The 11,035-nt window shown below is 42.0% G+C and overlaps 1 protein-coding gene across 1 annotated transcript; it reads right to left on the bottom strand.

Moving 5' to 3' along the window:
* Positions 1–190: 190 nt before the first annotated feature.
* On the bottom strand, positions 191–8,474 carry atic (5-aminoimidazole-4-carboxamide ribonucleotide formyltransferase/IMP cyclohydrolase). Its single transcript, XM_080490443.1, has 15 exons — positions 8,278–8,474; positions 7,973–8,099; positions 7,733–7,876; positions 6,119–6,207; positions 5,846–5,997; positions 4,645–4,801; positions 3,568–3,693; positions 3,375–3,482; positions 3,206–3,291; positions 3,040–3,129; positions 2,300–2,425; positions 2,128–2,220; positions 1,865–2,047; positions 788–943; positions 191–643 (listed from the first exon to the last, which is right to left on the bottom strand). The coding sequence occupies exons 1-15, from the start codon at positions 8,294–8,296 to the stop codon at positions 524–526; spliced, it is 1,776 nt and encodes a 591-aa protein (XP_080346569.1). The 5' UTR covers positions 8,297–8,474; the 3' UTR covers positions 191–523.
* Between the last annotated feature and the right edge of the window lie 2,561 nt (positions 8,475–11,035).

The raw sequence follows: 11,035 nt of genomic DNA, 5'->3' as shown, positions 1-11,035 counted from the left end.
ATCTTGTGGTTAATTGACCCTCCTACATGCGCCGAGCTATCTGGCATCTCTTCAAGGGAACCAGAGTGATAGATCAGGAAGGTAATCATGCTGATTTTAGGCACAAAGCCACACAGGTTTTACTTTGCTGAAAAACTGTCAATTGAAGCTCAGGGGGGGGAACAAAGCCTGCGATATATTGCAAATGTTTGAGCAAGTTTTCATAATTTAATGAAGTTTGAATTGCTGAAAAGTTACAAATACTTCTGCCTCGACTAAATAATAATACCAATCACACAACTGTTATTATCAGTTTATTCCAAAATGACAAGCGACTGATAGACAATGAAGAATGCCAGTTACTCTGAACACTATGGGTGAGATCTCAATTCAGGAAAGGAATTAATGCGGTACAAAACAGTGCATCTGTGACCTTAACATCTATGCATTATTAAGGTAGGAATGCTAGAGTAACAGCAGTGTTAGAAATGCAGTTTTCAGCTCCAGTGAAGAACTACTGGGAAGACGCCCGGAGAGGCTTTCCTCAGTGGTGGAAGAGCCGCCGGTTGGTGTGCACCAGGGTGATGCCTTGCTCATTACAGGCATTGATCACAACCTCGTCAGCGGCAGAGCCGGCTGGAGCTGCAATGTATTCAACGCCACTCTGCACAGAAGGAAGAAATGTGGGCGAAAAATTATTAGAAAGCTGATCCAAGTGCAATAACATTTATGCATGCAAAGGATTATGGTGTTTTTTTAGCCATTTCTGCAGACAAACTTTGAATTTAGACATCCAAACAGTATTTACCCGTTTGGCACGATCTATGTTATCTCTGAAAGGGAAGAAGGCGTCGGAGCTGACGGCCACAGCCTGCAGGGAGCTGATCCAGTTCTTTTTTTCAGCCTGGGACAGAGCCTCAGGCACCTCCTCATACATGGACTTCCAAACCACCAGATCTGGGCCCTGCGAACACAAAATCCACATAACACGGGGTTATTCAAGGCCAATGTCTCAAACTTTGTGCTCTGTGATGGGATCGAACCGAGCGTCACACACAGGAGCAGCTGACTGTATTGCTGTGGGCAGCGTTCAACTCATTCAGCAAAGAGGAAAAACTAAATCCAAGTTTAAAACTGTAGACTGCAACTAAACTTCTATTGGACTGAAAAATTCACATTTAATTTCCAAGAAGAAATGAGGATTCAACACCATTCAGTGATGGTCCTGTGGCTCCTCAATTAAAAAAGGGGGTTTGTTTACATTTAATAGTTTTTATTTATTTTAGAAGGTACCGAGAAACAAGAAGCCCTCCTCTGCCTGGAATATGTGTCGAGGCTCTAAAACAAAGGATAAATGAGAGCCCTCTGGGCATTTTTTCCATTGAGGAAGCAAAAAATAAATAAATAATAAAAAAATTATTGCTGCTGCTTCTATCAACTTATTTTCCACTTTACTGGTCGAGAAGTGCGACGTCCACAGAAAAACAATAAGCATTTGTTTTTTCGAACCTTTGTGCTCCATTTTGCTTGTGAAGGGACTCCTAACAAGTCAGTTTGCTGAAATATGGACAAAAACCTTTTTGGTAATGTGAAATAAAGTAATTTTTGTTCCTACTACAAACTATAGTTTAAACATACCAATAATTCTTCACCCATCTGCAAAACATTCAGGCATTCTACAATTGTGTACCCACATTTTTATTAAGGTATTTTGCATGTTTTGTCTAATTCGACCTGCTAATTGTAATTAAGTGTGAAAACCTATTTATTTTTTGTCATTTGTGTTTTGCACTGCTGACACACAGATGGATTGCATGATATCATTTCCCATCTACACATAATATAAAAAGCACATTGCTTCGTGTTGCCCCTTCCCCCCCCTCACCTCTCCAATGGTGTCGCTCACATACTGATCGATGGCGTTGGCCATCTCTGCTCGCTTCACACCGCCGCGAAACTTCATGCTGAGGACACGAGGGTGGTGTCTTAGCCACCAGTTATCAGCTTTATCACCTGCCAGACGTGTGCAGTGGATACGGGACTGCTGACCAGCGCCAATGCCAATGACCTGTAAAGCACAGAAAACATTTGAGAAAACTTGCAGCTCCATCAGGTTTCCTCTTCCTCCGGTGACCTGCCTGCCCTCACCTGGCCGTCCTTGGCGTAGCAGACAGAGTTGGACTGGGTGTACTTGACGGCGATGGTGGCCACGGTGAGGTCACGCACCGCTTCCTCAGACAGCTTGTGGACACAAAGAAATGTATTTATTGCTAAATCATAATGAGGGAGAAACAGAAAAAGCTAAACGACGGCAACTCACCGAGCCTTTGGAAACGACGTTGGTGAAGAACTCCTTGTTGACCAGCGCTCCGTTTCTCTTTTGTTTGAGATAGAGTCCAAACAACACTCTCACCTCTGCATCATTAGGCTCGTAGTCTGGATCCATCTGGGATGAAGAGGCAACAACATAAACTATCGTCATCGAAAAGCACAAGGAGTTGATTAAAACTTTCCAAATAATTTAGTCGGAACTGGAAAAGGTCATTATATTTGGCTTACGCGTGTCACTACAAAATAGATATATGTGTGATTTTTACAGTGAAGCAAATTGAGGGGGACAATCCCGAGTACAAAACATGTTAAAAAAAAACCTAGAATAATAACTTTGGAAGCAGAGATGATACTTTCATATTGAGAATTACTGTGTCCTGCAAGTACTGTGTTCCGCTTCACTTCCTTTGGTCATCAGTAGCAAACAGAAGCAGCCACATACGAAATAGGTAAGATTAAGGTTTATCTCAGACTGAATCTCTTCCCACTCGAGGACATAAGGCCACAGATTTTAAGTGATGAAGATATCACTATCTGATTTTGGGCATCTCAGATGAAAGACGTGGAATCAAGAGTGGAGCTGCATTAAGACGCATGAGGAAAAATGTTACAAGAAGACCCCCCCCCCCCAATATCATGTGGATTCTGACATTACGGAAACAAGAATATTCATCTCTAGTAGCCCAATTGTTGGTGTCAGGAAGCTGGATTTCCTTTAAACCGACACACCTGAAGCACACAGTAGTTGCCATTCTTCTTTTTGGAGAGGATTTTGAGCGCCTCCTCATCATAACCAGGAGCAATGATCCCATCCGACACCTGAGATTGATCAGAATAAAACACTGTAAGCAAGACAAATGAAACGGACATTTTTGAATTTGTATTTGTCCTTCACCTCTCTCGATATAATCCTGGCGGTGGGAACGTCACAGATATCCGACACTGCAATGAAATCTCCAAACGACGACATTCTGTCTGAACCTAGAGATTGAACACAAAGGGTTAATACTTTTCCCATATAAGAATAAATATGTTAAGTATTACTCTAGCGCATGGTTTCCCACCTCTCGCGCGGGCATAGGCGGTAGCGAGTGGCGTGAGATCCTTCAGCATGTCATGGACCATGCAAACTTTGGCCTCCTCCTCAGTCAGAGGAACCCCAACAGCAGCTCCTGCAGGTGGAAAACCAGCAGTTTTCGGACCGACGACTTCCAATTTCCACATCTACGCTGTGGATAGTGCTTTTCTTGAAGTTACCTGCGGGGCTGACATGTTTGAAGGAGGCGGCCGCAGCCAAGCCCAGAGCGCTCTTCAGCTCTCGGACCAGCTGCCAAGCGTTCAGAGCGTCGCACAGGTTGATGAAACCAGGAGAACCGTTGACCACTAGGAGAAAGAAAAGAAATTCAAAACATTTCAATTAGAGGAGAGATTGTCCTCATTTATTTGTATGGAAATTCTTCCACGGACTTCACTGAAGAATTTTTCTCTTGTGCTTAATAAAAATGCAATTAGTTCTCAATAAATTCTGTCAATATTAACAGCAGTTATCTTTTAAATGTTTAAGCATATTTGGATATTGACCAATCAAAATGGCCTAAACTATTACGGAGGGAGTCTTTTGTTCATATTCTGCATTCACTGACAGTGTAATGCTTATGTTTGGTTTATTCCCAAGAGACCACAACTGGAATAATACCACTGCTCACCTGTGGGGGCAGTGTTGTGCAGTATAGCTCATGAGTGGAAGGAACCAAGATGTAATTCGGAAAACAGAAATAACAGGCCCTTCATGTCAAGGAAAGACTGAGAATGTGTCAATGGATAAAAACAGATTTATGACACCACCATAAAGAAGGTTTAGAAGACTTGTGAACACTTTATAAATGTCTTCACCAGCAAACAGAAAACATAAGACAATGAAATGTTAAATACTACGAATAACAAATACTCATCTTAGCAGTTTTGAACCCGTTTAATCGATGTTTGGATTCGAAACGTTGTCCCACATAAACCCAACAACATGCACTGCCCTCTGCTGGATGTATTGTTTAACATAAACATAAGGGATGCACAGGAGTATGAGGGCAGTGGCACATGTAGCAACTTCAGTGTGTACAGTAAGTATATTTGGGCTTTGAGAGGATTTCGATGAGCTCATTCAAATGAACCTGAACCATTTGTTTTCTATACAGCCAGCGGCTCTTTAACAAAGACTCTAAACTATTAAGACAAATATAACAAAATAACCTGTGTATTTTTCTATAAATCAAAATGTCCAACAATTTCTAAGAAAAACAAAAAGCCACTCCACGTTTGTGTGGTCATGTGATGTACCTTTGAGTGGCAGAGCTGGACGCAGGGTGTAGAGCTGGGCGGGTGCTTGGTGAGGGTTCATGCCGTAACGTAGAGGCAACAGGGACACACCGCGGCTGTACTGCCCGCGGAAGTAGTCGGATATGGCCTCGTCATACTGGGCCGTGTGTGTGAAGGCCTTAAAAACAAAACAAAACAAAACACGGAAATAGAATCTTCACGGAACCTTTGACAAATTTCCAACCAGGTGCGACTTGCTATGTGATTAATAAATTAAGACTTTTTACAGCTGTACGTCACAAATGCATTTCGGCAACAGATTAGGTGTTAAACATTTCACACATTGTTGATAAATACATCTTTAACCTCTGTAACCTTAACCCCAATTTCAGCTCTTAACCTCAACACTGGACTTTGCTCTGATTTTGTCATGTTTACTTCTAGATAAACGTCACCGCAAGACAAACTGAAGGATGTTTTGCAGTTGCACCAAACACAATAGAATCCCATGGGGAAGTTCTGAATAGCATTGCTCCACACAGAGGAGGAATCTACGATACGTTGAATAAAATGTTAAAAGTAAATACAGCTTACACATGTTTAATCCATCTATCCACCCATGTGGAATGGAAATTAAGTGATTGTTTCATTCTGCTCACGAAGTGAACTAGCTCAAGGCTCTGATTGCAAACTGGAACAGTTTCCTCTGAACTGAGATTAAAGTGAAACAAGTCTGAACAGTGAAGAGGTGAAGGGTTAGTCACATCAACAAGTACTCAAAAAAAAACAAAAAAAAAAAAACTACAACCATGCGAGTCTTCTGTTTGGGATCATTACGGAACCACACATGAGTCACTGGTGTTTTCGTCATTGTGAGGCTGGAGCTCATGATCGATCAAGCATGGAAAAATGATCCGAGCTTTAATACCGATCAATTGATTTCAAAGGAGCTCTGCTGGGCTTTAATTTAAGGATGAATGACAAAAAACTCTGTCGCTGACGCTGTCAAGACATTTAGATATTAAGATTTATTAAAAACTAAAAACAGCCTGGAATTCATTGCTTGCATTTCTAGACAACTAAATGTAGACAGTGTAATAATACAAGAAAATAATACATAGATAAATGAGACAGAGGCGCTTATAGAAGAGGACTTTGAATGTAACCAGGCTTAAGGTGCACACACTTGACTTGTATATAAAGGATTAATTAAACGGCATACTTTCAGAGCCAGAGTCTTGCGCGTCTCCAGGTTTGTGTCTTTGTCCACCGAGCTCTCCATCTCCTTGGCGACCAGCAGGTAGTCGGCAGGATCGCAGACGATGGTGACCCGAGCGTGGTTTTTAGCTGCAGCCCTCAGCAGAGTTACACCGCCTGAAAGAAAAAGAACACTTTTCAGAAAACCCTTTTTTCCCCCCCTTCCCCACGTCCAAAAACAACCTTCAGGGATTTTCTAGATCACTCAAGCCAACGTACAAGCATCAGTTCCACTTACCGATGTCGATCTGCTCAACAGCGTCCTCCACCGTCACACTGGGGTTGGAGACGGTCTTCACAAACGGGTACAGGTTGCACACCACGACTCTGAAAAAGAAACATAAATAAAAGATAAACGCATCCTGCAAAAGCAAAGCGTGAATGTGAGTGTTTGTCTGGCTCGGTGCATTCGCCTCATGACGGACCGGTGACCTGTGGAGGGTGAACCCTGCCTTCCCTCTCGGTCAGCTGGGCCCCAGCAGTACGGAGGAACAGAGGACGTTTTAACTCCCATCAAGCAGTAAGCTATAGTTTTGAGTTAGAGCACTTTATCTCTGTCATAAAAGAATTTAGCATGTCGAGCGTAAAGAGAACTGAAAGACATAACGGCATATTTCACACTACTTTACGTTTTTTAACAGAACCACTACAATGAAAAGAATAATGTATCTTAACACTTCAATCTGGAAAACTGTTGGAATTACAACACATTGTATTTGTGCAGTCATAGTCATTGTACCAACTCATCTAATCATGACTCAAATTGTGACTAGCATTAGTTGGTTGTCAGTCCTTTGCAGTCGATGACTGACGAGAGTTAGGAACAGATGGATATAAGCAGACATGAGTTTTATCCCTGGTGATGCCCTGCCAGGCCTCCACGGCAGCACATCTTGAAAATGTTGTTCATGTCAAAATATCTATGAATCAGGCCGTATGTCTACTAATCTGTTACAGAATTCAAGCAATAAAGATTCTAGAGGAGAAAAAGATGAACACGAGTCCTTTGTGGATCCCCGTGGTCCAATTTACACTCAAGTACAGCTAACTTTGTTAGAGACCATCTTCTCTGATCCACTGAAATCACGATCTCACTCATTTTAGTGTCTCTTCTCAATCTCCTGACTTTTCCCAATCTTACCGTCGTCAATCATAAACTAATCAATGCTGTGATTGGAACCGTATCTCTCACCCAGATATTTGCGATGAAATCACTGTCAACTATCTGGGTGAGTCAATATCTTCTATTCCCAGACAAATGAGAGTCACAAGAGGAGCATGCAGGAGCAGCAGTTTTCTAATTACCAGTCTGCTAAACTACACGTGCTTCTCCACACAAAGCTGTTCTCTAACCAAATCAGCCTGTGGTCTGCACCACAGCAAAAGATCACACAGGTTCTCTGAGAAGCTCCATTTTGTAAGGGTTACTGCTACTACTGGAAAGTTGTTACTTTCTTTAATTCATATTGTGCTTTTATTTAATTTTTTTCCTCTGAAAATTTTGTAATAGCAGAAATATTTGCCATGAATCAACTGGAAAACAGGAAAACAGTGTAAAACAGTGCAGCTGTGACCAACTTAGTGCTGCAGTCTGCAAATGTTACGATGAAAATTCAGACTGCAGGCTCAATTCAGACAAGCCAGTGTAATTTTTAAATAATTGTTAAATGAATAAAATATTCACAGGTAGGAATAGGTGGGGTGCATGCCTCAGTGACTTGGTGCGGCTAATTTTAGAATAGATTTGATCATTTCTGAAGCTTGGTGTTCTTCCTGCCTCACATTCAGGTCCCCCAATAGAAAGGTTTTCTCCCCGCCACCTCAGAGCACACGACGTGTCTGCAGTCTTTACCTGACCAGGCTGTAGCCCAGCTTCTCCATGTCCGCGGTGTCGGAGGGGCTCCTCCTGGCCAGGATGCCCCCGTGCACGGCGGGATGGAGGGTCTTCACCCTGCCGCCCAGCATCTCTGGATGTCCGGTCAGCTCGGACACGTCCCTGAACGCACCACACACGCACACACAGACAGACAGAGTTTTTAGACGACTGTGCGCAGTCCACGTGGTTCAAACAACACGCGCGAGGATGACACACCTGACCGCCAGTCCAGCATCACGCAGGGCTTTAGCCGTCCCACCCGAGGCCACCAGGGACAGCCCCGCAGCCACCAGCCGCTTGGCGAAGTCCTGCAGGCCACTTTTGTCCGACACGCTCAGAAGTGCTGCGCGTAAAGACGCAGGAGAAAACAGAATCCAAAGTTTTTAACAGAGGCGCAACGGAGACGCACGCGCAGTCACCACGCTGGCTAGTGTTAGCCGGAGAGCTAACAGCCTGCATGTGGCAGATCGAAACTCCAACAAACTCACACAGAGTTGATTCAAAGTGCAGGAAACACTCACCAAGCTCCGAGGACGCCATGATGTTCTCCACTCACAGGGTCGGTGTGCAAGTTTGTGCGGATGTCAGCGGGACTTGTGATCCTCTGAGGCGCTTCACTGTTTCTGCAGAGAGATGAAGGGGAGGCGACACAAATCTAAGAGCTCTTCATCGATTCTATCATGTGCTTCTAATGTGGAAAGACCCGCCCTTCTGACTCCAGCGGCCCGCCCCGTAATAAAAAAAAACAAAAAACAAGCGCACCCAAAAGATTCACCAGGCGCACAAAATGCGCATTTTCATCATAAACATGCGCAAGACAATCAAGAAAATCAAGTAAAGTAATGCCACACTACCACTACAAATACAGATACTATTCTCTGCATGTTGAGTCTTTATTCTCGCCATGTGCATGTGACATCTGATCATCACGTGCACATGATACCGGTTTTTGAACTTTTTGCACTTTGAGTGAGATCAGATCATCCCAGTGTATACATATAAATATCAGATCATTTGCTCTCTGAATCTCAAAGTGGCTATTGATGTGAATATTTTTTAATCATAGCACACAATCTAATCTAATCTAATCTAATCTAATCTAATCTAATCTAACTATGCATATGTACACACACACTCGTTATTGCTAATGCTTTCCAGCTTTAAGTTTTCCAACTTGTTACTTTTTATACATCACCTTCATGCTTCACATTTTAAGTATCCATAAGCGACTTTCTTTTTCTCAGTGTCTTCTCTCACTTTGCCACTAGATGGCGCACACGGACCTTGTTCATACACAGGCCTTAGCAATAAGTTCATTCATTATGTTGTGTTTCGTAAACATGAACAAATTTCACATGATAGATATATGATATGATATAATAATGAGAAATAAAAGACATATATAATATTTTGTCTATGACATTACAAGGACTTGATTGTGACAAAAAAACAATCTACATTTTAGCAATTGAAAGATTCAGTGACAAAATCCACCAGTTATCTGTGAACAAACTGGACTTTCAGTAAATGCTGTGATTTATTCTGTGACCGAGGAACATTTCACTTCTAATTAGTAGTTATTAAAAAAAAAAGAAGTACTATTTACCAAAAAAAAAAAATTGTAAGTTCATCTGCAATTGCTCTGAATCAGTTACTGTGATTTAGTTCTTTCTAAAATCCTCTTAAAAGCATTTTTATTTTGGCCATAAGATGTGTTGACAGATGTGGTTTTCAGTTCTTTCTTGTGTTTGTTGCAGGTCAAATATTCTCTGGTGATGACTGAAGGTTACACTGACATCATCAGGTGCCTCGGCTGGCAAAACACCTGTAACATACACTTCCTGCAACAATAAATGACTCTCATGAATACGCTCACTTTGAGCTCGCCTTTATCAATAAACTTTACTGGCAAAAAACGGGGCCCTTTTTCATGCTTTAGAACAGCGTTTTAAGTCGGACAGATGTGAATTTATTGGGCCCCGTCGCTCACGGCCTCACTTGTCCATTAGTTAAGTGACAGGACGGGGCCTTGGAGAACCAGGAGCAATACGTGTGATTACGTTAAAAGATCACACAATCTGTTCATATTTACGTAATGAGCACGACATTTCGCTGATTGATTAAACTACAGGGTGTAAATATTTTAAGGGGGCCCCCTGATTTATAATCCAACAAAGCAAAAAGAGGCCGATTTATTTGTCTAACTATGAAAATGGGGGTTTCTGGTAACTGCTCCGGTGTTGGAGGGCTGCTCTGACATCTCAGGGATGACTTGAGTGATTCAATAGACTGTGAAACATTTTTTTATAGAAAGACACAGACTCACTATACGTTATTGGTTAAAGAAAGAAAGAGGTGGAAGGTACGTCAGCACTTTCGTCCAGGCGGCCGCTGGGAAAACTGACAGCATTATCAGCAATAACTGTAATTTACGCAGGGAATTTTTAATCAACATGACTGGTGTATTCAGATTAAATTAGAAGGGAAACAGAATCAATGACCTCCATATATTGCTCCACTGCCTTATCAATTAGCTGTGATTTTTGTACAGTGTCAAAGGGGCCTTTGTCATAAAATGGGCCAAATGGCATTTGTCAAACAGCTGACAAGTCACACAACTAAATGAGCTCCTATTGATTCGCATGATTTTCATCAGCCAAATTAAAAGCTGCAGTTTCACAGAGGTTCCGTCTGCAAGCTTGTTATGTATTCTGTTCACTCCCATTAAATCAAGTCTCAAAAGTTCAATGGAAACCTTGCTGGCAAAGTTAAACAGGAGTTTATTTTCAGCTCGCTGGTTAAAACTTTGTTGTCACACACACAACTGCTTATTTATCTGATCACATACATTATTATGTCTACAGTCTCCTCCTGATGAATTAACAAATTTTGCTCCTAAATTATCACAGAATTTCCATAAAAGTGGTTTTTATTTCCCCTGCTAGAGAATGTCGAGAAGACATCTTGACTGAAGGAAATTGAATAATGACTTCACTGTTATATTACTAGAAGAAATCTGATGAAATTTTGAAGTTATAAAAAGATTTATATTAATTTAATCAGAAGTGTAGGGGCATCAAGCCTTTTCTCAATGTCAATGGTTGTATTAATAACAAACACTGTGGAAGTGTTTAAAAGCACTCCCAGTCGCTGCTCAGCTCTGCTTCCTTTCACCAGGAGAGCTGGAGTCCCTGCAGCCAGTTGAGAAAGCATTTAGTCACTATATAAATATGTGCCTGTGGTCTGGGAGAGGGGCGAAGTGACACCACACTGCAGGTC

Source organism: Lipophrys pholis (genome assembly GCF_963383615.2).
Source record: "Lipophrys pholis genome assembly, chromosome: 2".
Lineage (NCBI taxonomy): Eukaryota > Metazoa > Chordata > Actinopteri > Blenniiformes > Blenniidae > Lipophrys > Lipophrys pholis.
This window is presented reverse-complemented; position numbering and strand designations above follow the sequence as displayed.

Coding starts and splice junctions, on each gene's coding strand:
- atic (XM_080490443.1), bottom strand. Junction 3,130..3,205: donor CCAGGATTATATCGAGAGAG/GTGAAGGACAAA, acceptor GATCAATCTCAG/GTGTCGGATGGGATCATTGC. Junction 2,048..2,127: donor GCTACGCCAAGGACGGCCAG/GTGAGGGCAGGC, acceptor TGTGCTTTACAG/GTCATTGGCATTGGCGCTGG.